This window comes from Haliotis rubra, unplaced genomic scaffold (genome assembly GCF_003918875.1).
Source record: "Haliotis rubra isolate DU_JTF1 unplaced genomic scaffold, ASM391887v1 Scf68, whole genome shotgun sequence".
NCBI classification, from domain to species: domain Eukaryota; kingdom Metazoa; phylum Mollusca; class Gastropoda; order Lepetellida; family Haliotidae; genus Haliotis; species Haliotis rubra.
Genome location: NW_025767390.1, coordinates 35,853 through 62,453, shown reverse-complemented (window position 1 = coordinate 62,453; position 26,601 = coordinate 35,853). Strand labels below are relative to the sequence as shown.

The 26,601-nt window shown below is 40.3% G+C and overlaps 3 protein-coding genes across 3 annotated transcripts in view; 2 read left to right on the top strand and 1 right to left on the bottom strand.

Moving 5' to 3' along the window:
* Positions 1-533, top strand: part of LOC124258006 (tripartite motif-containing protein 59-like) — a 2,561-nt gene extending 2,028 nt beyond the window's left edge. The window contains exon 4 of the mRNA XM_046692081.1: positions 492-533. Within this exon, the coding sequence (XP_046548037.1) occupies positions 492-533 (42 nt within the window). The remainder of the gene's footprint in view (positions 1-491) is intronic.
* The window catches only part of LOC124258047 (E3 ubiquitin-protein ligase Trim36-like), a 41,378-nt gene that overhangs the window by 3,542 nt on the left and 11,235 nt on the right, over positions 1-26,601 (top strand). The gene's annotated exons all lie outside the window — the stretch shown is intronic.
* Positions 549-26,308, bottom strand: LOC124258046 (multidrug resistance-associated protein 1-like). The gene is made up of 26 exons (XM_046692120.1): positions 26,116-26,308; positions 24,139-24,203; positions 22,648-22,782; positions 21,401-21,724; positions 20,762-20,939; positions 19,705-20,025; positions 19,193-19,330; positions 17,383-17,529; positions 16,756-16,840; positions 16,524-16,590; positions 16,276-16,402; positions 15,942-16,118; positions 11,955-12,116; positions 11,307-11,490; positions 9,832-9,895; positions 9,477-9,627; positions 8,771-9,005; positions 7,688-7,998; positions 5,619-5,818; positions 5,253-5,379; positions 4,966-5,067; positions 4,622-4,768; positions 3,515-3,673; positions 3,217-3,383; positions 1,682-1,876; positions 549-797 (listed from the first exon to the last, which is right to left on the bottom strand). Exons 1-26 carry the CDS (start codon positions 26,137-26,139, stop codon positions 683-685), a joined length of 4,107 nt encoding a protein of 1,368 aa, XP_046548076.1. The 5' UTR covers positions 26,140-26,308; the 3' UTR covers positions 549-682.

The window sequence follows — 26,601 nt, the reverse complement described above, 5'->3', positions numbered from 1 at the left end:
ACATCTCAACATGTCTGAATGTTGTTTCACTTCTGATTCCTACAAAACCCTTATTTCCCCTTCATTTGGAGACTCAAGGCATTTTAGCCGAACACTCTACATAAAAGCAGAACATATATTCATTTCATTAATATCGAGCAAAGCGACGATGGTAGATTGTAATTATACACTTATAATTATAATATCAGCTCTGGTTTTCATTTGTGCTACAAATCTAAGAATTTACAACAAGACTAGGACGAACCCTCAACTTATGTTAAAGGCACTATATCACACCAAACTTCTCTAAATATATATAATGCATTTCTCTCAATAATAGTAATTATCAGCCCTCGGGGAAGCTATCATATAATTTATTTAAAAAATAAATTACGTATTTAGATTACAATATTGAATAAAAAGTTCGAATGAATTAATGAAACGTTACATTAAGTATAATTAAAATATTGTCGAAAAAGTGACACTGTGCCTTTAAGATTTTCAATTTGCAGCGATCAGAATTAAAAATCAGAAATAAAATCATGTCAAAATGAATTTCCTTTTTAAAAGTATTTATATACAATAAATCACATAGCCGGAGATAATTTATGGAATGCTGTAAGAACTAACGTGTCAAACACTGGCAGATTAACGGTATTGTATGCAAAAATATACATATATAATTCTGAAAAATCTCTGAATTCTATGAGGTCAAACCAGCAGCTTTGGCCATGTTGTAGAAGATGCTGTCGGGCTGTTGTAGCAGGGAGGAGGGTGTGTCAAACTCACGCACACAGCCGTTGTCAAGGACCAGGATCCTGAAAGATTAATTTCGAAAGTTGCATATTTCTACCACTCAGTTTATTCTTAGTGATGACATGGATGGAGCGCCTGTCCAGAGAGCATACTGTCGGGGATTCGATTCTCTGGTTGTGCAATACCAACAGACATTAATAAACTTTATTGTAATGTACTACGTACTTGGCATTAAGGGGACAAAACAGGGACTGGGCGGCTCTGTGTCTCACGGTATGTTCCAGTGGGGTATTTATGTTTCTCGGAAAATGGGCCCAAAAAATCGGGCACACCCCAAAAATATGATTTATCATGATATTCCCTAGCACTGTGTAAGGTTTTTTGCCATAATCCAGCGGGGGAAAGTCATATAGTGTTAGACCCGTGAAGATCCGGGGTAGAATAGGTCTTCAGCAACCCATGCTTGCCACAAAAGGCGACTATGCTTGTCGTAAAAGGCGACTAACGGGATCGGGTGGTCAGGCTCGCTGACTTGGTTGACATATGTCATCGGTTCCCAATTGCGCAGATCGATGCTCATGCTGTTGATCACTGGATTGTCTGGTCCAGACTCGATTATTTGCAGACCGCCGCCATATAGCTGGAACTAAACTCACTCACTCACTCATATAGTGTTAGAATTGCAAATCCTTGATTTTTGGTGGCCATCTTGGACGCCATCTTGTTTTTTTCGGAAAATGGGCGAAAAAAATTGAACACACATCAAAAATAAGTTTTATCGTGATATTCCCAAGCACTGTGTAAGGTTTTCTGCTATTATCCTGAGAATTGGTAATCCATGACACCCCAAAAATATTTTTATTGTGATATTCCCCAGAAGTTTGCACAGTTTCATGCTTCATACTATTCTCACCACATTCAACAATATCTATGACTTCAGCCTCACCTGTCATAGTCCATGACGGTGTTGAGTCTGTGGGCGATGGTCAGCACGGTGCAGTCCTTGAACTCTGACCTGATGGTCTGCTGGATCTGGTCATCTGTTTCCATGTCAACAGCAGCTGTGGCTTCGTCCAGAACAAGAATCTTGGACTTCTTCAAGAGTGTTCTGGTCATACAGAAAAGTTGACGTTGTCCGACACTGTGAACAACACATTATGATTCAAATAGCATCAAAACTGTAAAACGTAGTGTGACCAGAGGTAAATCAGGACGAATTGGAAAGATTCCAACTGACATTCGTTGTGTACTACTGATTGAATTATTTGTAAACCGTTGAAATCAAAGCTTAAATGCACGAGAAGAAGCATTAGAAGTTTCAAAACAGAAGAGAAGTCAGACGCCCCTCCAATTATTTTCGTCCACTTTCATTGTGTAACCTGCTCGTAGCCTTTGTAAATCGTTAAACAGATTTATTACGAGATGATTGCAACAGTTGCTAACAATCACCTCAATATTGCTAAAAGCGGCGTAAAACCAAACTCACTCACTCACTCACTAACAGTCACCTCAACAGATGCCATAAATGGTTCATGGATGATCACAATTCCCTTTATATTGGCAGTGGTGACATGTGCGGTTGACGAACGTCAAAGTCAATTTCGGTGACAATACTACCTCCATATTCCCATCCTATACACTTCCTTTAGTCCTTGTGGGACCACGTTAATAAAGTCTTCTCATCAGATGAGACCCAATTTGCGGTACGAGAACTATCTTGAACCATCATCTCACAACATTTTCTTGGATACATTTCTGATATCTGTACCAAAACTTTATAAGTTTAACCTGTGCATGTATTCATAATTGAATACAACTATATTCACAATACACAGCATTTGGCGTGTTGCCTTTAACTTCTTCAGATCTTTCATATGCATAGATGTGTACTCTTTCAATAGTCTAACTTCGTCATACCCAATATTTCAGCTTCATACAGTAATATAGGATTAATTGTGTATCCAAGTTCTTAGAAGAGGCATCAAAACCAGTATTTTTGAGATTTGTTAGAATGCCAAAGAGAATCTTCGTTGCCTTGATGGCAGCCTGTTTTGAATGAACATTCCATGGCAGTTGACTGGAGAAATAGATATCCAGGTATTTGTATTTTTAGAAAAAATCTTATATTTGGCCTTTGTACAACGATTTTTTGGCCATTATGATAACACAGCTCCGTTTTTCACCAAAAACAACAACGTCATGTTGATGGTGAGATATAACCTTCGCAAAACTGTTCGGCCGAACCTTGGTTATGAAGCGCGACATTTGCACCAACTGACCAATTTTACGAAATGTTGGATTTTCATAAATAGGATTAAAAATATCACAGAATCATATATGGTAATGGCGAGTCAGGGAGTACTAGCAAAGGTCGTTGGCTAATGACACTACTCTGCACATCCACGTGCACTAATGAAGACTGGGTACGGTTATGATGTAGTCAGAATGTTTACTACCTCCACCCCAAACCTTGACACCTACCTGAAGTTGTTTCCGCCCTCTCCACAGTCACTCTGCAATAGGCCAGGCAAGGACTCCACAAACTGGCGGATGTGGGTGTGGTCCAAAGCCTCCCATATGTCCTGGTCTGTGTACAAGTCCTGGGGGTCAAGATTCATCCTCAACGGACCCGTGAACAACACAGGGTCCTACAAGAAGATAACATAAAAATACCCACTTGTATACCTATAATCAAATCAATAGATAGAGAAATTGCAGAGAAACCACCGAGTGTTGTATATTCATACCATGGTGAAATCAGTTTATGATATATAACTACCTGTGGTATGATAGCCAGTTTCTCTCTGACATCATGAAGTCCTATGTCAGCAATATCTACTCCGTCTATCACAATAGCGCCCTCTGCTGGCTCTACCAAGCGGAAAAGGGAGAGCATCAGGGAGGATTTACCCGCACCTGTCCTGCCGACAACACCAATCTGAACAGAGACACAGATGACAATGATGCAAAAGTATGCAAATGGGAATAAAAAGTGACATCAAGGTAAACGTAAATCCATAGTGCCTCATGATGTCAATCACTGGATTGTCTGGTCGAGAGTATTTTCAGACCGCTTCGAACAGTTGTTATACTGTATAATGACCCGTTAAACAAACACATACCCATTATATGGTCAGAATTATTAATCGAGGTTCCTTACGGGTGTGGAAAGGGTTTTGTCGTTCTATTGTGATATTTCAATATAATGTGTAAGTGTTGTTTTTTTCATCCAGAATTCCGTTGTTTAAGAAGGACAATAAGCAAAGTCTGCATGTGCCCCTCCATCTAAAGCAAATGTGAAAATCCACCTTCCTCTCGTTTTCCTATGCACAGTAAATGTGTTATTCCACCTGCCCTCTCCCCTACGTGTACAGTAAAAGAGACATTCCACCTACCTTCTCCCCTCCCTGTACAGTGAATGAGACATTCCACCTACCTTCTCCCCTCCGTGTACAGTAAATGAGACATTCCACCTACCTTCTGCCCTCCGTGTACAGTAAATGAGACATTCCACCTACCTTCTGCCCTCCGTGTACAGTAAATGAGACATTCCAACTACCTTCTCCCCTACGTGTACAGTAAATGAGACATTCCACCTACCTTCTCCCCTCCGTGTACAGTAAATGAGACATTCCACCTACCTTCTCCCTCCGTGTACAGTAAATGAGACATTCCACCTACCTTCTGCCCTCCGTGTACAGTATATGAGACATTCCAACTACCTTCTCCCCTACGTGTACAGTAAATGAGACATTCCACCTACCTTTTCCCCTCCATGTACAGTAAATGAGACATTCCACCTACCTTCTCCCCTACGTGTACAGTAAATGAGACATTCCACCTACCTTCTCCCCTCCATGTACAGTAAATGAGACATTCCACCTACCTTCTCCCCTCCATGTACAGTAAATGAGATGTTCCTCAGCACCAGGCCCGTGTCCTGGCGGTATCGGAGACTGTAGTTGTGAAACTCCACTCTACCTCTTGCTGGCCAGTTCCGTGGAAGCTGAGAAGAGTCCTTCCTCCATGATGCCTGCAAAAACGGAATTGTAGTACCCTTCACTTTAGTATCACTGATAATGACAGATTTCAATGGCTGTCCGCAGGTAAATTCTTGACGAAATGGCATTAAGATATATCTTAATAACATAATACTTGTCTAGGATTGCCACTGAATTTGTTTTATGTAAGCTTTTATAGATTCTGAACACCAGAAGTGACTGGACCCACCTCATTCGGATTGTGGATGTACTGTGCTATTCTCTCCATGGATATTAGATTAGTTTCCAGGTCGCTCTGCAAGGTCATTAGCCATTTCATATCCCCTTTCAACTGAAAAAAATAACATTTAATACAGGTAACATTTTCAAATGTCCGAAACACTAATGAATTTCGGTGACTTTTTTCTTCAGTTATAACAAATATTTTTATGCGACCCCATAACATGTTTGTGTGCATGGGTTGCTTTTGCGATAGATGTTGGGTTAAGGGTTTGGAGAGGGAGTGTTCTGTACTACCTGTAATGAGAATGTACTTCCCAGACCCATCAGGGCTGCTGATGCTGATCCTTTCGTGAAACTCCTCAGGAGACAGGAGGCGCCACACACTGCATTGCCAACACCAATCATCTGGATCCCAATCCATCTACACAACAAATACCATATATATTTGAGAAAACATGATCAGATTTTCCAACTGTGTAAGAACTGGATCTAAGATTAGAGGAAATTATGGCTAAGGGTAAGCGCCTATTGACGTTTTGAACTTTATTTCAAGGCAATGAAGTGAGAAAGTCCTACGTGATACAGAATGATCTTATACGTTTGTCACAATCTTTCGGAAACTGATAAGGAATCTTTTGATTTTTGAAGCTTCTGACCTACCTGTAAGCGACTCTCCCACACATTCTCATTTTGTGATAATGATCAATGGTATCTTGCATCTTCCCTGCAAACCTCTGTTGGTCACCAAAGGCACGGATGATCTCTGAACCCATTACGGATTCAGTGAAGTGGCTCTCCATCGGAGACTTTGCCTTCACTGATAATCTACTGAGTCGGTTTTTAGCAGTGTTGAAACAATTCTGTAAGTGAATTTAAACTATGAGTGTTAATAGCCAGACGCTCCTTTTCTGAAAAAAACAAGGATCTAACTAGAAAGTGCTTTTACTCGTAAAAACAGATGTCTCCCCATTCCCGCAAATCAACGTTGAGACCTCAGACACTTCATTTGATTCCTTCAATTTCAAAATCTCTAAGTATAAAAATACATATTATACATGTTTTATAGTAGTACATGTATATGGTTCATGCTTGTAAGATACTAACATTTGGTATTAAGTACACAAAATTTGGTGAAGATGGGTGAAGTGGTTTTAGGGTTATACTCCGAACACAAACCCTACTCTTCAAAAAGACAAAATCTAAATTGTTGCCATGGAAACAGAAAAAAAAAATTGAAAAAAAGTTCAAAACCCCCAAAGGCACATATACTAAATGTGGTGAAGATTGTTCTAATAGTTTTAGAGTTATGCTCCGGAAACAATGGGAACGCAGACGCCGACGGAAACTCAACCAAAAAACAAGATATCTCCCGACCCTTCGTGGAGAGACATAATAATGGCTAGGAGCTGTTAACAGTAGGTTGAATAATGTCATAATCATCACCTCAATATTCTTATATCTGAAACAAGAAAAGGAGAAATGAATTATGGACATGTCAAATTAGAAACCTTTGGGAAGAACTAAAGGAATACAATGCTGACAACAAGTATTCGTGACTCGAATAAGTTTTCGAAGGTCCTTAACAGGCAATACCACCACAACTATTATCGGTCAACGTTACAGAGTGATAGTAACAGCAAGCACGTGGTACGGCAGCCGGTGCATAAGCCACTCGTCGATGGTTTGACTGACTGACTGACTGAGTTTGGTTTTACACCGCTTTTAGCAATATTCCAGCAACATCACGGCGGGGGACACCAGAAATGGGCTTCACACATTGTACCCATGTGGGGATTCGAACCCGGGTCTTCGTCGTGACGAGCAAACGCTTTAATCATTATGCTACCCCACCGCCCCCGTTGGTTTGAATCTCAGATACATGTACATATACTCATGGGCTTCACAAAAGTGGTATTCACTGTGTGCTTCCGTCCCCTATTTACGGTCAATCCACGACTGATTCACTGTGTGCTTCCGTCCCCTATTTACGGTCAATCCACGACTGATTCACTGTGTGCTTCCGTCCCCTATTTACGGTCAATCCACGACTGATTCACTGTGTGCTTCCGTCCTCTATTTACCGTCAATCCACGACTGATTCACTGTCTGCTTCCGTCCCCTATTTACGGTCAATCCACGACAGATTCACTGTGTGCTTCCGTCCCCTATTTACGGTCAATCCGCGACTGATTCACTGTGTGCTTCCGTCCCCTATTTACGGTCAATCCACGACTGATTCACTGTGTGCTTCCGTCCCCTATTTACGGTCAATCCACGACAGATTCACTGTGTGCTTCCGTCCCCTATTTACGGTCAATCCGCGACTGATTCACTGTGTGCTTCCGTCCCCTATTTACGGTCAATCCACGACAGATTCACTGTGTGCTTCCGTCCCCTATTTACGGTCAATCCGCGACAGATTCACTGTGTGCTTCCGTCCCCTGTTTACGGTCAATCCACGACAGATTCACTGTGTGCTTCCGTCCCCTATTTACGGTCAATCCACGACTGATTCCTGTTCGAAGTGACGTTATACTTACAAACCCAATATATAAGTCGTTGTTATGATGCTGATGGGTTAAGGATATCTTCTTTTCCCCATTAAGGTAAACATGACGATCCGATTACAAAGGATGAAAGGAAATCTTTGAGATGCATGGGAGATAAAAATTAATACTTCTAATAAAATCAAAGCTTTAAAGATTTACAAGTCATTGCAGCATACATACATGTAGTGATCTGTAGACGTACAACACAGGGATGAGCACTAACACCGTCTGTGGCGTGCTGTACACCACAACGAGCATTGACGTCACAACGTTGACAACGCCGTCAAGCCAGAACTCCATACACATTGGCATCTCGTCGTCTATGACCTTCATGTCGTGGGAGAAACGATTGGTTATTCTTCCAACTGGAGTTGTGTCGAAGAATTCCATCGGTGACTTCAGAATATTTGTCAGCATCTTGCTGTGGAGTTCTTTGGAGGCACGCACGACGCCACGAGACATCATGTAGGAGTAGAGAAGAATAAACAAGGCTGAAGTGTGAAGGGGAAAATGTGAGTCAGCCTCAAATGTTTGTGTCAGACTGTCGACCATCTAAAATCAAATATCCTTTATGGGTGGTGGTGAGAGGCAGTTTGGTAGGGAGTGAAGGGGCGGGGGTTTGGGAGAGGAAGGTGGTGGGCTGGGTGGGTTGATTAGAGGAAAGGTCGACTGAGGGTGAGCGCCTATTGATGTTTTGAACTTTATTTCAAGGCAATGAGGTGATAAAGTCCGAAGTGATGGCGATATCAGACTTTGCCACATTCCTTCGGAAACAGATTATGAATGGATGTTAGTTTGTGTGCGCATTTGGGAAGGGGCAGGCTGGGGGTGGGGTGTACTCGGGCCTACTATAATAGTTACAGAATTCTACTGACTGCAACAATGTGCACATAGAGCCTTTGCACTCTCTTCTCTGGTCTGTTCCGAAACTGTTCTTATCAACTGCATTAGTCAAGAAAGAATATCCACGAAACAGTGCTCACGTCACTTTTATTTAGATCAACCATTTATGGTAACAAGAAATTGACCGCTGCAATACAAGTTGTGTCATACAAAAACTCTTGCTGAGTTTAATTTTAGGTTATACCTCTCACAGTATAAATGGGTAATCTTGTGGTTAAAGCTTTTTCTCATCACGTCGAAGGCCCCGTGTTCAATCTCCACAAGCGTATAAAGACCCTAGTCCATTTCCAGTTACCCTTGAATTTAAATGCCTGGAACTGGAGAAACGTACTCCAAATTACTCGCAAACAGTCTACTTACACAATGCAACTCCTAGAGAGCTGTAGATGCTGAGGTAGATCATGTTTGTCTTCCATACAACGTCACTGGTGTTACTGTCGTTGACGTGTTGGAGACGTGGGTCATTTGTCCACTTGACCAGCATCAGGTTGGCCCCCACCCATGTGATGTAGTACATGGCATAAAACACCAGAAGAAACAGCAAGTTCCACTCGCCGTAAGCGGAGATGTACTTGAGAAGCATTGACCACTTCTCCTACAAAGGAACATATCGGTTTATTACATGATGCAGTTTTTCCGCCACTTGCTGAGAAGTGGTCTCAGGACAGAACCGCATATTTAATCCAAGTTGACAGTTTATGGTATATAATTTAATTACCAAACCTAACATTGTAGCTGTAACAGTTAAAAAATATATTGTTGAACCTGTTTTAACGCTATAGCTATGTTAAAAAGTTACAGAAACAGGTTTTTACCTCATGTAAAGTCAACGACTGTATATGTTCATGCCATGTGTAATGAATGATGCTATTTAAGATTCGTACCAATCCAGTAAATTATGTGTCGCAGTATAATATCCAAATGCATTTACCTTCCAAGGAATTCTTTTCGTAAGATGCGACTACGTGAGACTCGGTGACTTGGTTGATGGCAGACCATCGTGTATTAATAGCTACGTGGGCTTTAAAGAAAAAACAATTTTCTGATGTAAGTGTGCAAGACACACCTTGGCATCTGGGTCCGAGACTTCTTCCTCCTTAACATAACGACCTTCAGTCTCTGGTTTGTCTTCAGACGAGGTTGACAGATGTCTTGAGTTCTGTCTGGACACCTTGGACGCCTGGCGTCTGAACTGTTGGTTTTCAGATGACCCTGTGCTTGAAAGGAAAACACACAAACAGAACATATCACACACAGGAAAGGGAAGCTGGGGAGGGTGGGCTGTGGGGTGTTGATTCTGGTGGATGTACATTTGAATCATGCTGACAATGGACAAGTCATGTAATACATTTGATCAATGACAAATTATACACTTGATGAAGACTCTAACCGTAAATCACCTATGTACCGATATTACCCACCTGTCCAATCTTCTCAACTTTGATTTTAGGTCTGAATCTAAATTGATATCTTCTGATTCAAAATCTGCAATGGAAATTTAAAATAACTTAGAGCATTTGATCAACGTCTATGGCGAAATGTCACCACCTTACATAAATCTCACGCGGTTGTTATCCGAATGTATATAAATCTTGAAAAACATGTCATCCTCGAAACGAAAAATGAAGTAACTACAACTGTCATATAGATGTGTTTACCGGTCAGTGGTATTTTAGTAATGTGGCTTATTATAATAAGGCCTGTGTGTCTCGCGAGGCGCTTCTTGATGTACTAGCTGGTTATCGGCTTCCTGTTCGCGTACCAACTTGCGATAGCTGGGATCCAGCTTCCTTCTGGTACCAGACTTCCGGTGACAAGCGTATATTCAAGAACCAGTTCAAGGTGTCCATGATGTGCACGTGGAACAAGCCTGCCGTGATTCATGGCATTTGGGTAAGTATACTATCCCCCAAAAGAAACGCACAGACCAGAAAATGCGAAAATGTTGTGTTTTCAAAGATGTATAACTCTTCCACAAATAGAATTTAGTGCAAGTATTTTTACATCAGTTTAGAAGAAGGAACTATCTATACAACCAAGTGGATAATTTTAGATAACGGAGACGTTGAGCACAATGGTGACGACGTAGCACGGTCCCGACGTTGGGTCTCCTGGCTCTCAGACCAATCTCTCTCAACCTGTTCCGTACAGTTAGACCGGATATCCTTCGAAGTCCAGGCACCCTGGCTGCTGTGCTCTCACCCGTGGCAGTACGAGCATGCAAATGTAGTCCCCGGATGTACCGATCTTGGGCTGCAGTGGTGACTCGAGGTCTGTCTGTACGGGGACGGTCATTTGTTATACCTGATTGGATGTAACGAACTGCAAGCCGTCATATCGTGCTCAGACTAGCATTCAGACGCCTGGCAACAGAAGATTGGTAATCCCCAGCGTGCATTCTTTCAATGGCGATGTTCCGTGTCGCAGTGTCAAGACGTGGCGTAGTGATTTGACCTTGAAACTCCTTCAAAACGAATGTCAATTTCCGAAAGTAATCTGGATTTTTATAGCCAGACAGTGCATGCTCTTTGCTGCACAATTTCAACTGGATTTTTGTTGCTTTGTGGCGATGCGTTTTTAATCCTTGTAAAAAATCTCATCAAAATCAACATTTTCAGGTAAAGTCGATTTTTCACTTGTGCGATTGTGTAAAATCAGGTTATCAACACTTTTGTTACATATTTTGACGATTGTTTAAACACAACATGTTATTAATAGATTTTTAAAAATACAAAACGCCTATGCGTTTCTTTTTTTTTGTGATAGTATATGTTTCAGTTACGAGCAGGATATAACACTGTGAGGAGTTATCAAAACTATGGTATGACTGAATACCAATATACTCTCCTGTACAAGTATAAATCCATTTAAGAATTTGACATCGTATTCTAGTCACCTTCAAAACATGTTGGGTTGTCTTCATAATCCGCCATGTAGGATCGCAGCACACGTGTAAACACACCGTCACTGTTGAGGAGGTCGCGGAACGACCCCGTCTCTGCTACTGTGCCGTCCTCCATGACGATGATGTTGTCAACGTCAGGCAGGTAACGCAGGTTGTGGGTTACCAACACCACGACCTGAAATGATGTATCATAGTGACAGTTGGGATGATGGTGTAAAGGACTCTAATGTGCTAAATGTGCACACAAGCGTCAGTCTAAGTAAACTTAGGCTCAGTATTATTCGTTACACTGTTATCCTGTGTCTAAAAAAAACAGTAGAAGCACAGGCCCTCGTGTCTTTGCGAAGATTAAAGATGATTTTTTTTTTTTTATTTGAGATGACCCCCGACATTATGACAAGGCCGTACACTTCAGTATACCCAACCCGCTACGCTTCCACCGCATGCAGTCGAGTACCGATTGCTAACATATGCTTCAGTATAGGGGAAGATGAAGCCATAGAATGTTTCAGCAGAGAAACCAGTCGCCCATCCTGCTTCTCTCCGCAACAAACATTGCTTAACTTCGCATTATTTATGATTTTAAATCATATTAAATGTGAAATAGTCATGAATCACAATCGGTATTCATAATCTTACTTTATTCCTAAGGATCCCTTTGATCACTTTCTCAAATATATGTTTCCCAACGTGACTGTCAACAGCACTGAGTGGATCATCCAGCAGATAGATGTCAGCATCATTGTAGACAGCTCTGGCTAGAGACACTCTCTGCTTCTGTCCTCCACTCAAGTTGATACCCTGGTGACAAGATAGGAAACGGATACAATACACACGAAATAGTAGACACTCTCTGCTATTAATATACTGAGAGAAACAAATAAAGGGTTACAGGAAAATTCAAGCGTTCCTTTGATATTTTCCTGTTTTCATCACCAGCTTTGAACAGTGCTGTGGTGATGAAAACTGGAAAATAATAAAGGAACGCTTGAATGTTCCTGTGATCCTTTATTTGTTTCTCTCAGTATATGTAAGAATAAGAATGTAATAGATACACTCGGAGATGTACTATTCCCCTGTGAGCTTAATGATTACATTTATAGATTAGTCATTCCGCACATAGCTAGTCATACACTGTTCGTTCACAATAGTTCTATCCATGTTTAAAGCAATCAGTACATACTTCTAAATATACGGTGCCATTATGTCCATCTATGCCTAATCTGCAGGATGTACCAACCTAAGTATCTGCCTTTAAGATACACTTTTGGAAAGTCTCGCGCCATGTACTTCCGTTCTTTGAAACTCTCCTGAGAGCAACATAGCCAAACGAATTTAAGTAGGGTGTACCAGAGAGAGTGTTTAATTCCGCTTGTAGGCCATCGGCCCATGTACAAAAGTATATACAAATCATATATACATATGTATGGCAATTGACAGGTATGCGTGTATTACTGTTCAACTAGTGCAGATTTACATTTCAGAGTGAGTGAGTTTGGTTTTACGCCGCTTTTAGCAATTCCAGCTATATCACGGCGGGGGACACCAGAAATGAGCTTTACACAATGTACCCATGTGGGGATTCGAATCCGTGTCTTCGGCGTGACGAGCGAACGCTTTAACCACTAGGCTACCCCACCGCCCCTACATTTCAGAGCTTCCTTAATAAACTTTGCACATTTAATCAGAATACTCACATTATGTGAGGTCAATTATTTATGGAATTTACAAATATTTGGTAAAGAATCCCAATTTGGAATACTTCTTTCTTAAAGAAACATATGCATCACATTCAAATATGAAGTGAAACTCATTTTCAATACTATTATAATACACATTCTACATATTCTATTTATAGTAAAAGGTTATTTTTGTCTAACATTACAACGTAAAGGAAGCTCATTTAATCTTAACAAACAGAGGTATTTTCTTACTTCCCTACTATTAATATTTGATACATAAATTCAACTGTATACAATAATTTAATAAACTTATAATGTACAAGTCTCGATGAAACATTAATATTGCTAAAAATGTTTTGTTGTCCACAATCTTCTAATCTCTGCTGAAATAACGACAAAAAATATGAGATATCTCCTATATCTTGCCTAACCATAACGCATATCTAAAACCATACATATTCACCAATGAACTAACACAAGAAACACCACGTGTTCCTTTCAATAGAATCTAGATTCTTAATGTAATGTTTGGGGTAGCGAGTGTCAGGCATTCTTAACAATTTACACCAATAGTTTCAATTAATAATCTACATAAATTCCATGTCTACCACATTCAGCTAAAGCTGCGTTAGTAGATACATGTTTACCTACACCTAAAACATATTTACCAAAACTATTATGAAATCTATCAATAACATTTCTTTCTTGAAATCCCCACACTTCTGCACCATACAACAAAAGTGGTCTAATTTTGGGGTCAAACAATTTAAATAATATATTAGCAGGATTTTTTTGTATATTTATGCTGAAGCTGCTTATTAACAAGTAAAGCCTAACTGGCTTTTGATACAAGAGTATGTGTACACACTGTCCATGACAACCTAGTGGAAAACATAACGCCCAGATAGTAATAATAGGTTGCTGTTTTCAGGGGTTTTCCATCAAGACACCATTTCTCATAATTCGTAAATAACCACCATTTCGAAATACTTTCCGTCTTATCCATATTTACTTGTAAGCCCCATGATTTGCAAAATTTACATAAAATATCAATGAAATGAAAGTTCAAATGACAAAAACTGTATTTGTAATCCTGCTAAATTATACATATACTGAGTCAAAAAAGAATCTTCACATTCTTTCATCAGGGCACTATAAAAGAACAAGAGATGATAAGATGGTTAAATTGGTATTATTTCATTGCTGACATCTGTGTGATGTACTCGATACACTGACAGTGCCATAATCAGTTCCATTAGGCTACATCGCCGTTCCAAAACACGGGTATACAGAATGTCAAGTAACAAGAATAAAAATGCGAAATTTCTCAGTTCAATATCGTGTATGGCCGCCCCGCACATTCACCACTGCCAAACACCGTCTCCTCATCGACTGCCTGATGCTTGTGAACACGTGGTTGGGGATTCTGCGCCATTGCTCTTGCAAGGCAGCGCCAAGTTCCTGCAAATTCTGAGGTTGGTTCCTAAGACCACGAAGCCTTCTCCCAAGTGCATCCCAAACGTGCTCTATTGGATTAAGGTCAGGGGACCTCGATGGGAAGTCCATGACGTTGATACCAGCGTTTTGAAAGAAATTCCGTGTCAACACCGCTGTATGCTGGAACTGTAGACCTGGGCCATGAGCCGCCATGAAAGGAACGAGTTCAGGGGTGAGCACCTGGTCGCGGTAAGCAGCAGTTGTGATATTTCCACGGATGACCAGAAGTCGGGAACGGTTGTTCCCACAGAAAGCACCCCACACCATGCAACTTCCGCCCCCGAATCTGTCGACTTCCTGGACACAACATTGGGCATACCGTTCACGACGTCGTCTCCAGACTCTATGCCTGCCGTCCGCGAATCTGAGGGTAAACCTGGATTCATCGCTAAAGACGACTCGATTCCAGTCTCTCTGGGTCCATCGGAGGTGACGTTGGGCCCACAGCAGACGTTGACGTTGATGAAACGGCGTCAATATTGGCCCACGATATGGACGTCGAGAATGGAGATTGGCAGCCAGCAACCGATTTCGAATGGTCTGCGGGGACAGTCGACCTCTAAACATCTCAGCCCTGATTCGTGTAGCCGGCAGAAATCTGTCACGTAGGTGACGTAGGACGATTTGACGGTCTTCTGTTCGTGACGTCACACGTGGACGACCCGACCTTGGGCGATCAGAAATGGTGCCAGTTTGTTGTAGACGACCTCGCAAGTCATACACACAACGACGGCTGCATCCCATTGCTCTTGCGACGTCAATAACTGATCTTCCCGCTTGCAACATGCCAACGGCACGTTCACGTTGCACATTTGACAATCGTGGCATTTCAAGTACCGTTAGAACTGTGGTTTAAAAGTGTTTTTTAATTCTTGAGGCCAATGCAAACACATGCATATGAATAAAACTTCGATGCGAAGATCACGTGATCGACTGCACGTGCAAAACCTGATTTGGCACTAACATCATTTGCACGAGGAATGGATTGGTTTGAGTGGGTTCTGCTAACGTTTTTCTAGAGTCGAAAGATAGGGATCCCATTTCGGATACATAGATGTATCATCAGAGAAAAATTATTCATTACTTTTCAAATTTCATTTTGTGAAGTTTCTTTTTTGACTCAGTATATTTCAAGATCTAACAGCGAACAATACAACACTTACACATCTAATTGTTCAATCTTTGAACAATAAAGTTTTACATTTTAGTTATCTATGCAGTACATGTAGGTGCTTACTCACCCAACAGGTTTTTATGGTAATTTAACCGCATAGGTAACTTTGGATGGATTTTAACGCAATACCAATAACATCAGTCCAAAATACGACAAAGAAGCTCACCACTCATAATTACAAATACGTGACTTGAACAGACGTTTATTTATTTTCAAAATATGTATTTTGGTCTTCAGAATCCTTCTTGCAGTGTATACAGCTTCACTACTCACCCTTTCTCCGATCTCCGTTAGATCTCCAGCAGACAGCATATCTATGTCAGGCTGTAGGGCACAGGCCTGGATCACTTTTTTATACTGATGACTGTCCATGGGTCTCCCGAACAAGATGTTGTTCTGCAAGGTGTCGTTCTGGATCCAGGCTTGTTGGGACACATAGGCAACACGACCCTGTGCATTGGATAATCATTACTTTATCATGTCAATTATCTCCAACTCAAGATGCATACCTGGTAGGATAAACCAAAATGCCATTTGGGGTTTAAATTGAGAACGTACTGAAGCGTTAGGACTTTCTTAAATGTATGTAACTAACAGGTGAACATACTTGGACGCTGAGATGACCTTTAACCTTCTGGATCTCACCCAGGACAGCTGCTACTAGTGAAGACTTCCCCGCCCCCACATGTCCAACCACAGCCACCAAACCCTTCTCAGGGATGCTCAGGTTTATACTGACAAGAAATTCAAATATCTGCGTTCATAATTGAACATACATGAATGCGTACGAGTATATAGACAGGGTAAACAACACGAAGGTTTTCTTTACGAATCGATATTTACAATATATCATACTTGCTTAACGTTTGTGCTGTACTGGAATCCCAGGTAAACGTGCCATTTGTAATTTCAATTGCTGCATCTGTAATTATAACAAGACTTCGTTCAAATGGTTGACAAATGACAACAACGATAAGAGAGTAAGCACACCTGTCAGTGAACCCCTGGATCATTATATTCTTCCATGATTAGCAAGTCTATAAACCTTCCTCTTTACAAATAGACAAATGGTACACCAGGTTTTTACCGTGTGATTCTGGATCTCCACCGCTGACTGACTGGAAATCGCTCTCACACAAGAATGTTTCTATTCTTCTTATTGAAAGTTTAATCTGAAAAAAACACACGCTCAAATACACATATGCATTTAAACAGATTAAAGAAAGTGGTATTAACCAAATTATTATGATTATACATGGGAAAATCTCTTTACGTAAATAATAAAACACAGCACGACAGTCACAATTGCCTCTTTTCACCAGCAGAAAATGGGTAACCGGTGGGATAAGTCATGTAACCATTTAACCTTCTCGCGCGCCATAGCTTGGATTATCCAAGGTAATAATAATCAGATTGTTGTTTGTGCGTTTTGAGCATGCTTAGGCATGGATGTATGCGCGGGACAAAGATGCTATTGTTATTATTATTATTACTAAATTCTACTCAACGTAACTTAAAAATGTACATTCATATAGCTCGATGTGAATTTCTTTCAATACAACACGTCAACACCAAAAATATTGGCCTCGATTATCTCCTGCTAAATGGAATATTGGCCATACATTGGTATCAACCCAGTAGCAGCCAATTATAAAGGCCAACAAGTATATATAAGTTTCACAACAACTGAAGAAGGATAATCTAATTCACTCACACTGTTAATATCATTCATTATATCCGGGGCCTGGTTAATGGCAAGACGAAGAAAATTGAGTGCAGATATGACGGCAAACGCTGTCCTGGCTGTAAAGGCTGGGTCATCGTTTAGGAGAAAATACCCCGTGAATATCACCACTGAAATCTGAAACAGTATGTAAGACTTGTAAAAAGCTTGTGAGTGAGTGAGTCAGTCAGTGGGTCAGTTTCTACTTTTATCTACTTTGCATGAGATTTTGCAAATACATGAAATAATGATATGCCAGAAGATATTTACCCAAATAGTTTCTGGGACACAAATGCGAGTTTAAGACCACAAAAGTACATTTGCATCAAATAACAATTTGTGCATCTTCTCAAATGAAACAACAGCTCACAAAAGAAAATACATACATAAATATGAGTGCTTTAACACCGCGTGGGCGTGGAAACACTAGCTGGGAGTTTTTCAATGATCAGGTTTGTAGTGTTTAGGTAACAAGTTCATTTTTGTTTGTATGTAAATTGGTATGAATGTATAGTGTTTGTATTTAGGTGAGGTGAGGTGAGGTGAGGTGAAATTGGGTTTTACGTCGTGCTTGAGAATACTTCGCTCATATGACGACGTGCATGCGTGTGTATGTGTATGTGCGGCTGCTTGTACTAGCCCAGACTTAAGCTGGTTTTATAGTGCTAGCCCACTGAGATACCATGCCGCAGTGAATCATGAATACCCCACTCAGACACATTATACTGACTCTGAGCCGACCAGTCCTTGTCGTACCCATTAATGCCGAGCGCCAGGCAGGGACAAACAAGTACCATATTTTAAGGTCTTTTGGTATGACGAACCCGCGACCTTCCGCTCTCCGGGCGGATGCTCTAACCACTACACCACGGAGGCGGTCGTTTGTATTTAGGTAGCAAGAGTGAGTGTATAAGTATTAAGTGCAGAAAATATGTGTTCTGGGTTTGTATGCAAAGTGTGTACGTTTTTGAGTATTTAATATGTGTATAAAAATGCGCATGTATATGTTTAAAAGTAAGAATGAGAATTTTTGGTTATGACAGTGTGAAACTAACGGAGAGATTTTATGAGGGGATTCACTTGATTAGGCTAAGGCAAGTCGGGTAACTCTAGATGGGTGACTGAGAAGCACATAGGTGAGAGGCAGCTGTGCAGTGAGAGTGTCTCACAAACTAGATTGAATGACTGGACTGATTTGGAAGGTCAAACAAAATGGTATGTACTCTAACTTATTCTTATATCTATTTATTTGGCTAGCATTATGTTAATTTGGTAATTGTGTAGCTTTGTCAGTGAATGAATGTCAGCCATTTACTGTGTGTTCACTGTGTACTGAAACTTGTGATCCCTTGTTTTGTTATTTCAGTAAATCTTCAAACTTCAAACTTCAATCTACCAATCTTCATATTCACCATATAATCATGAGGAATTAAATTTGAGGAATTTACATTTGTTTTCAATTGGATTTTTGGAAAAGAAAACTAGAACCCTCCAAGTTTTAAAATGTTAGTTTGTTAATGGTGCGAGTTCGTGTTGCCATTGCTAGTGAAACGATGCACATATATTTCTGCGATACTCCCCTAAGTATCTGTTACACAATATTTTCTCTTCACACAGAGAATGTACTATGTTAATATGTGTGTACCACAAATCTTTAATCCTATGCGTCTTTGCTTGCACCAAGTCAAAACGGAGGAACAGGGGTTGGGTTTTGGATAATCAGCTCAAAATGTCATTTTGCCAGTGGTGTATAGTATTTTGAGTTTGTGTCTGTGGTACTCCCCTAAGTATCCCTACCCACCAGATAGGGCGCAGTGTTCCAGCTGAAGATATGCAGGGCCCTGTAATACGTCATGCGTGTCAGGACATCCATCTCCCTGTCCCGACAGGCGGACAACTTGGCCCCGAAACATGGTTCCCAGGCATTGAGTTTCAGCACCTACAGGGTCAGAATGATGTCGTTATAAATCAGAGAAGATCAGAACAGCAGAGGCTCGGGTTACATTTTCAGTGTTAAAATACCTCATGATATTACCTAAGAAACATGAAATGATCAAGTGCAAAATATTTTCTCAGTCAGCAGGTTGGAGAGGGGGTTACTCTAACGTCTACCAACACGTTAACGAATATACCTTCAAATTCTATATGTATCCGTTTAAGTAACACTAGGATATCATATTTGAAAAACACTATACCATGAATTAAGAAAGTACTGTAACGTTGCATTTGAGTGTTGTAAACAATGACCAGTTTCCGATGTCTCAACAAAATGTCGACGGTGTTACAAACAGTGACATAAAGATTAAACAATACCTTCATCCCAGTCAAGACCTCGTTGAGGAGTTTCATTTTCTCATCTTTGTTTTTGGCGTTCTTCGCGAAAAGTTCGGTGATTTTGTCTGATATATGCATGTTGATGGGCACAAGGATTAGGATGACGAGAAAACCGAGCCCTGCTGCAGGACCCAGGAGGGCGAACAGTTGTAGGAAGATGACAACGATGTGGACAGGTGTGAACATGATGAAGATAATGTTGGAGAATTTGCTAGCAATAGTCCCAACATCCCCTGACACCAAGTTCGTCATGTGGCCCATGGAATAGAGCTTCCTGGCACTTGTGTGAAGATTTATTGCCTGTGGAAGGATAACATTGATTGACTGATTGATTGATTGATTGATTTTTAAAGTCCTTCTCAGCAGTATTCTAGCTATATGGAGGCGGTCTGTGAATAATCGAGTCTGGACCAGACAATCCTGTGTAAACAGCATGAACATCGACCTACGAAATTGGGCTACGATATAGATGCCATGTTTTAACCAAGTCAGCGAGTCTGATCATCCGTTAGTCGCCACTTTCGACAAGAATGGGTTAGGAAGGACAACCAAATAGTTCGAAGGGAGAGTTAACTAAAAGACACAACACTGCATTGTACAGTAGTGTAGTAGCATACCGTTTAGTAATGTTAGTCAAAGGCTGATTATATTTAGTTTGGGTTGCTTGTAAAATGAAGATCAACAATGTTCCTGGTGTCTGTATGTAATGGAGTCGGGACCAGACAAAGAGTCGGATTTTACGACAAGTTTGCTGTAGGAGATGAAACATTACTTGGAATACCACAGGAGAAGGTCAGTTATAAATCACGCACCTGCACGTCATGAAACCACGAGCGAGGGCATGATGCTTATCACACGACAGAGAATCCAGTTATGGTAATATGCCATTGATTTACAGTATGATCATCAGTAATGTCCCTCGATCTTCAATAATGCACGCCTAATTCACACCTCTGTTAAAAATATAGTTTTTACAATCGGCAGTACATTCTATTTACAAATGGAAAAAAATAACAAAAGGGAAAAATTAACTTACCTTTTTGAAAATTGCATTTTTGAGAGCTGATTCTATATGCATGTTGTTCCTCTGTCTCAAATAAGAAGACTGTTCGTCAATGATAGTCCCTATCATCATGACTGTAACCATGGTGACAGACAGGGCCGCACCCTCCCAGACGCTGGTGTCCGGATCTGCTGTGACGTCAATCAGGAGACTGGATATAATAGAAGACAAATGATTTCTTTCATACAGATATAGAACGCCAGTGTTATACAATCCCCAGTCTTGACTATCCCCCCTTAACGTAACGGGGAACACAGCGGGGGAATTATATGAAACGATCACTGAGCGGAAATCCTTTTGGACGAAAGGACAAATAGCATATAAACGCAAACAAAGGCGTCATTTTAGACAGAAATAACATGAAGTGTGTTCAGCATTTCAAAACCTTCCAACCTATCCTAACTTTACTTATTTTTAATGCAATGCTTTAGTCAATGTATTTTACCTATAACTATACCCATCCAGAATACGCCACGCAACAAAATATTGATTATCAAACCAGTGTTTTATCTTAGTTGTTAATTCTGTTATATTTATGCGTTGTATGTTTCACAAATGTTTTACACCACTATGAATGTAAATGTTTGAGTGAAAGATTGCGACAGTTCTTACCAAAGTAAAAACGGACTTGATATCCATAAGGAAACAAACTTCACCAGTTTCAATCCAACTGCCAGAAGAAGTTCTTGCCAGAATGACTTTAAGATGGCAGCGAGTAGAGAAGGTCTTCCCTCGGGTGTGTGTCCTTCTTCACCGTGGTTCTGTGGTGGCTTTGGGTGGAGAGGAGTCTGAGACTGGCTTGAATTAATGGTGTGTGATCCTCTGTTGGCATCTTCCTCGCTGTGGGGCATCCCTTTGATGTTTCTGTGTCGAACACTTGCTTCCAGAGAAGAGGTGGCAGGCTTGGTTGACTTGACATCGTTATTGGAGTCTCTTCTGAAGTGAGTTGTGAAACAATTATATTTCTGCCATGGTAACTTTAAAACATGCATCTGTGTTTAGCAGAATTGTTGGATGATACTCTAAACTTTGGCATAACAAGAACCAAGAACAAACATATCAGGATATAACTAGAAGGTCCATTTGTGATTCTGAAAAAGGTACTGTAGTATGGAACGATGACCTGCATTAATCTTTGTCCTGACACCGTCACATAAAATGAAACATCAACTCGGCTACGGATGGTAGTGTGTGTGTGTTAGTGATGGTCCGATTAATTGAAATAATCGAAGATTGGTCGCAGTGGCCAAACGACCAAGCAATCAATCACATTTGCTCATAATCGAACACAAACGATTTCCGAACCGCTGTAATAGAGTTTGAAATACTTGATGATGGAACATATCTAAGACGTTGTCAGGGCCTGAAAACGTGTTTATTTCTAAGAAAACTCACTTCACTTTCTGAAAAGTCATGACTGAATATTTCTTGAAGAATCTGGGAAGTTAATGTTACACTGGAACTGAATCATTTTACACTGGATGTGAAATCTGCAAATGTAATTTGTGCAGTTTCTAAAAAAAAAAAAGAGAACCAAAAGTGTTTTTCTTTATATACCTATCTGCAACTACAACCTGAAAAGGAAAATCTAAAAAATGACGCTAACCAATTTTTTTTCGATGATTGGTCGTTGGTATTGAACCAATCATCAAGTGTGAGATTTCAACCAATTCCCAACACTAGTGTGTGTGTGTGTGTGTGTATGCGTGCGTGTGTATGTGCGTGTGCGTGCGTGCATGGGTCTCTGACTCTCCCCCTCTCTCTGAGAGTGAGTGTGTGTCTTTGTGTGTCTGTGTGTTGTCCTCTAATTCGTACAACTCAGTTGGTAATGATCACAAGCACATAGTACATGAATGTACCTGATGAAGTGTTTGGGGGAATTTCCCTCCCAAGCACTGTCGAAGACTGGGGCCACAGTTCCTGTCTTGTCCCTGACGTTCAGATCCCATACGTCATGCTCCGAAAGGGGCTGCTTGTTGGCCTTTTGTATCAAGCTGTACAAGAAATATTGAACTCAAGGATTAGTACTAACAGTAAATACCCTATATATCTCAGTCTATCCGAATAGTACATTTCTGCTGACATATTTTTTGTTTACTGACGTTTACTTGACATATTTTTACTTTGGGTAAACTAGGAGGAAAAGCATTATTTTTCTGGGATTTGTTAGGAAAAGAATAGATTCCATTTGGCGTAAAGCAGAAATTATCACTCAGATACATAGTACAGTGAAGCCCCGTTAGTCCGGACTCCGATAATCCGGATGTCTCGCCTCTCGGACGATTTTAGCTTGTTACCAGTCTTGTTTTATCAATATTCGTGTCGTTTTTGTAATAGTTAGGGAAGCAACTTGGGTCTTGATTCAGTAGTCCGGACTATTCGCAATCCGGACGAATTTACTGAGAAACGCTACCGTCCGGATTAACGAGGCTTCACTGTATCTGGAGGAGAATACCATAATCGTTTATCTTAGTCTGTGTAAAGCAAAGTATCATCTCAAGTAATGCATCAATACACGGTAGTGTATCAACAGATTATATCATGTTGGTTCGTACATTTCATTTGACAGTGTGGTTACAAACGAATACCCTGTCTTGATCATCACCAGAATCGGTTTCCGTTTGGTGTAAAGGTCATAACAGCTGTGAACATTATATGAACAGCATAGGCGGATCCAGAGATATGTGTGTGTGTGTGTGGTGTGCGTGCGTGCGCGCGCGCAAACACACACACAGCTGCACGCACCCACCCACCCCCCATTTGTTAAATGACTATTGAAGTGTGCACCCCTCCTTTTCTCAATAGTGTGCAAAACCCCCCACCCCTTTATCAAAAAGCTGTATCCGCCCCTGAACTGACCACTGAAAATCTACCCGTGAAGGTCCGGGTTTGAATGAACCTTCAGTAACCCATGCTTGTCGTAAGAGGCAGCTAACGAGATCGGGTGGTCAGGCTCACTGACTTGGTTGACACATGTCATCGGTACCGAATTGTGCAGATCGCTGCTCATGCTGTTGATCAATGGACTGTCTGGTGGTCTAGAATTGATTCTTTACAGACCGTCGCCATATAGCTGGAATATTGCTGAGTGTGGCGTAAAACTAAACTCACTCACTCACTGAAAATCCTGGTATAGCATCAGGTGTTCGCGACAGAGGTAAAGAGTATATGTATGATAACAGTAGTTATCAGTAAACAATATATTTTGGAGAAGGATGCTTGTTTATTATAATAAACAACATGGATCGATGCTCCTAGTATCAATCCTATTTTTGTCAGGATTTATTTTCACATACAGGCTTCAAATAGCTGGATTAATATTATTTCTGAGAAAACAATACCAAACCTACCTTCCAACCCATAAGAAGAAGAAGCGAGATAGTGGAGATGCATCTTCCTCCGGGCACTTGAGATCCTGCGATCAACAAAATATAAACACAAAGTTGACCACACACGGCTACACCTACTCGGACTACCTTCTAAAGCAGGAGACCCGTGAAGATCCGGGTTAGAACTGGTCTTCAGTACCCCATGCTTAGAAAGAAGGAACTAACGGGATCGGGTGGTCAGACTCGCTGTCTTACTTGGCCTGTCATCGTTTACCAGTTGTGTGGATCGATGTTCATTATGTCAATCACTATATTATTAGGTACATGTCGCTGGAACTACACAAGTCATCATTCATATGACAACTATCGATGTTCATGCTGTTGATCACTGGATTGTTTGGCCCAGACTCGATTTTTTTAAAGACCGCCGCCATATAGTTGGAATATTGCTTAGTGTGGCGTAAAACTAAACTCACTCACCCACTCATATGACAACTGCATAGATCAATGCTCATGATGTTGATCACTGGATTGTCTGGTCCAGACTCGATAATTCACAGGCCGTTGCCATACAGCTGAAATATTGCTGAGTGCGGTCTAAACCAAACTCACTCACCCAAGCCAAGAGGATGTTGAGCATTTCCAGAAATTATCAAAAAAAATTCGGCAAATATCAAATGCATGTATATATAACCAACCAAACGATCCAACGAAGGACTGTGGTGTCAAAACTGGTATTTTCATCATAATATGTAATTTCTTCCCACTTCAGAGCAAAAATACCACTCAGATACATTGTATCTGGAGGAGAATACCAAAACCGTTATCTTAGTCTGGTTAAAGCAAACTATCATTTCAAGTAATGCTTCAATACACGGTAGTATATCGACAGATTATATCATGCTGGTTCGTTCATTTTATTTGACAGTGTGGTTTCAGCTTGATCCCATAGAAGACGTCAGTGCGAACGAACACCCAGTTTTGACTATCACAGAAACGGATTCCATTCGTCAAAACAGCTGTGAAAATGATATGAATTGACCACTGAAATTCCTGAGTGGTAGCGAAACAGGTAGGGGTATATGTATATGATGAATGTTTTACTGATATATTTGAGACATAAACTGAATGGAGAATAGAAGAGTGCTTGGTACCTCCATAGAGAAGAGAGAGAGAGAGAGATTTACATTGTACACATGCTTCTATAAAAACCATCATCATTTCTGTAATTACCATAAAGGAATTAACTTAAATGTTTACTGGGTTAATTTCATGGTCTTTAAAAACAAAAATGTTATTCTTGCATTGTAAGTACCATTTTAGTTTTTTCTAATAATAAATATGAGACTTGATATAAATACACAATAAATATGAGACTTGATATAAATACACAATAAATATGAGACTTGATAGAAATACACAATAAATATGAGACTTGATATAAATACACGATAAACATGAGACTTGATATAAATACACAATAAATATGAGACTTGATATAAATACATGATAAACATGAGACTTGATATAAATACGCAATAAATATGAGACTTGATATAAATACACGATAAATATGAGACTTGATATAAATACACAATAAATATGAGACTTGATATAAATACACAAGAAATATGAGACTTGATATAAATACACAAGAAATATGAGACTTGATATAAGTGAGCAAAATCCAAGACAAAAATCCTGCCTGCTTAAGTAGCTTTGACCATATTTATTTAAAAGTTACTTTCAAAACAAATGCGTAAGAATAGTAACCTTACTTTCGTTTTGTAAACACCATCGTAACACTTTCTAATGATAAATAAAGACTTCATAAAATTACGCGAAATACAACAAAAACGCCCTGTCAGCTAAGCTTAAGCCAGTCCGTTTTTCTCTCAATACGATTCCGGAAAGGTCCGAGCATGTTTCGACAATTACCAACTTCGAAGATTGTATGGTAAATGTGGTTCGTCACACTAAACACACACGTTATCGTACCTGCTGAGATGGAGATTTTCTCATTGTTGATCACGTCTTGTTTGAAAGTGGACTGTGATTGACGGTTTATGGACCATATTGTACTGTGTGATCACACTTGATGTGGGCCACAGTCAAAACATCCCTCCACCGTATCGCTCGGTCACAAGGTTGTGGTGCAATTTACCGGGAACACATTGGCGATAACGAACCGGTGTTTTGTGACACTGAGCCCTGTAAAAGAATGTCACCAAGAAATGTGCCTGACAACGCATAAAATTGTCAAAGCTAAGGTAATTATTACGAGCGTCGGTGTGTTCGTTATTTGTACATTTGCACGAACATTAAGTCAATTCAATTCGAAATGTTAATGAGAATGTCTGTCTGAAAAATCGAAAAATAATGTCTGACAATACACAGATTCGACGAAGCTGTGGAAGTTATTACAAGCATCCGTGCGTTCATAATTAGTATATTCACAGGTAAATGAACAAAATTCAAACCAAA

What these genes read in the sequence shown, in the direction of transcription:
- LOC124258046 (XM_046692120.1), bottom strand. Translation starts at nt 26,139, where the DNA reads ATGAGAAAATCTCCATCTCAGCAG. An exon ending in GAAAATCTCCATCTCAGCAG is followed by an intron (nt 24,204 to 26,115) that starts GTACGATAACGT and finishes TGTTGATCGCAG; the next exon opens with GATCTCAAGTGCCCGGAGGA. An exon ending in ACGTCTACAGATCACTACAT is followed by an intron (nt 5,819 to 7,687) that starts GTATGTATGCTG and finishes ATTCACTTACAG; the next exon opens with AATTGTTTCAACACTGCTAA.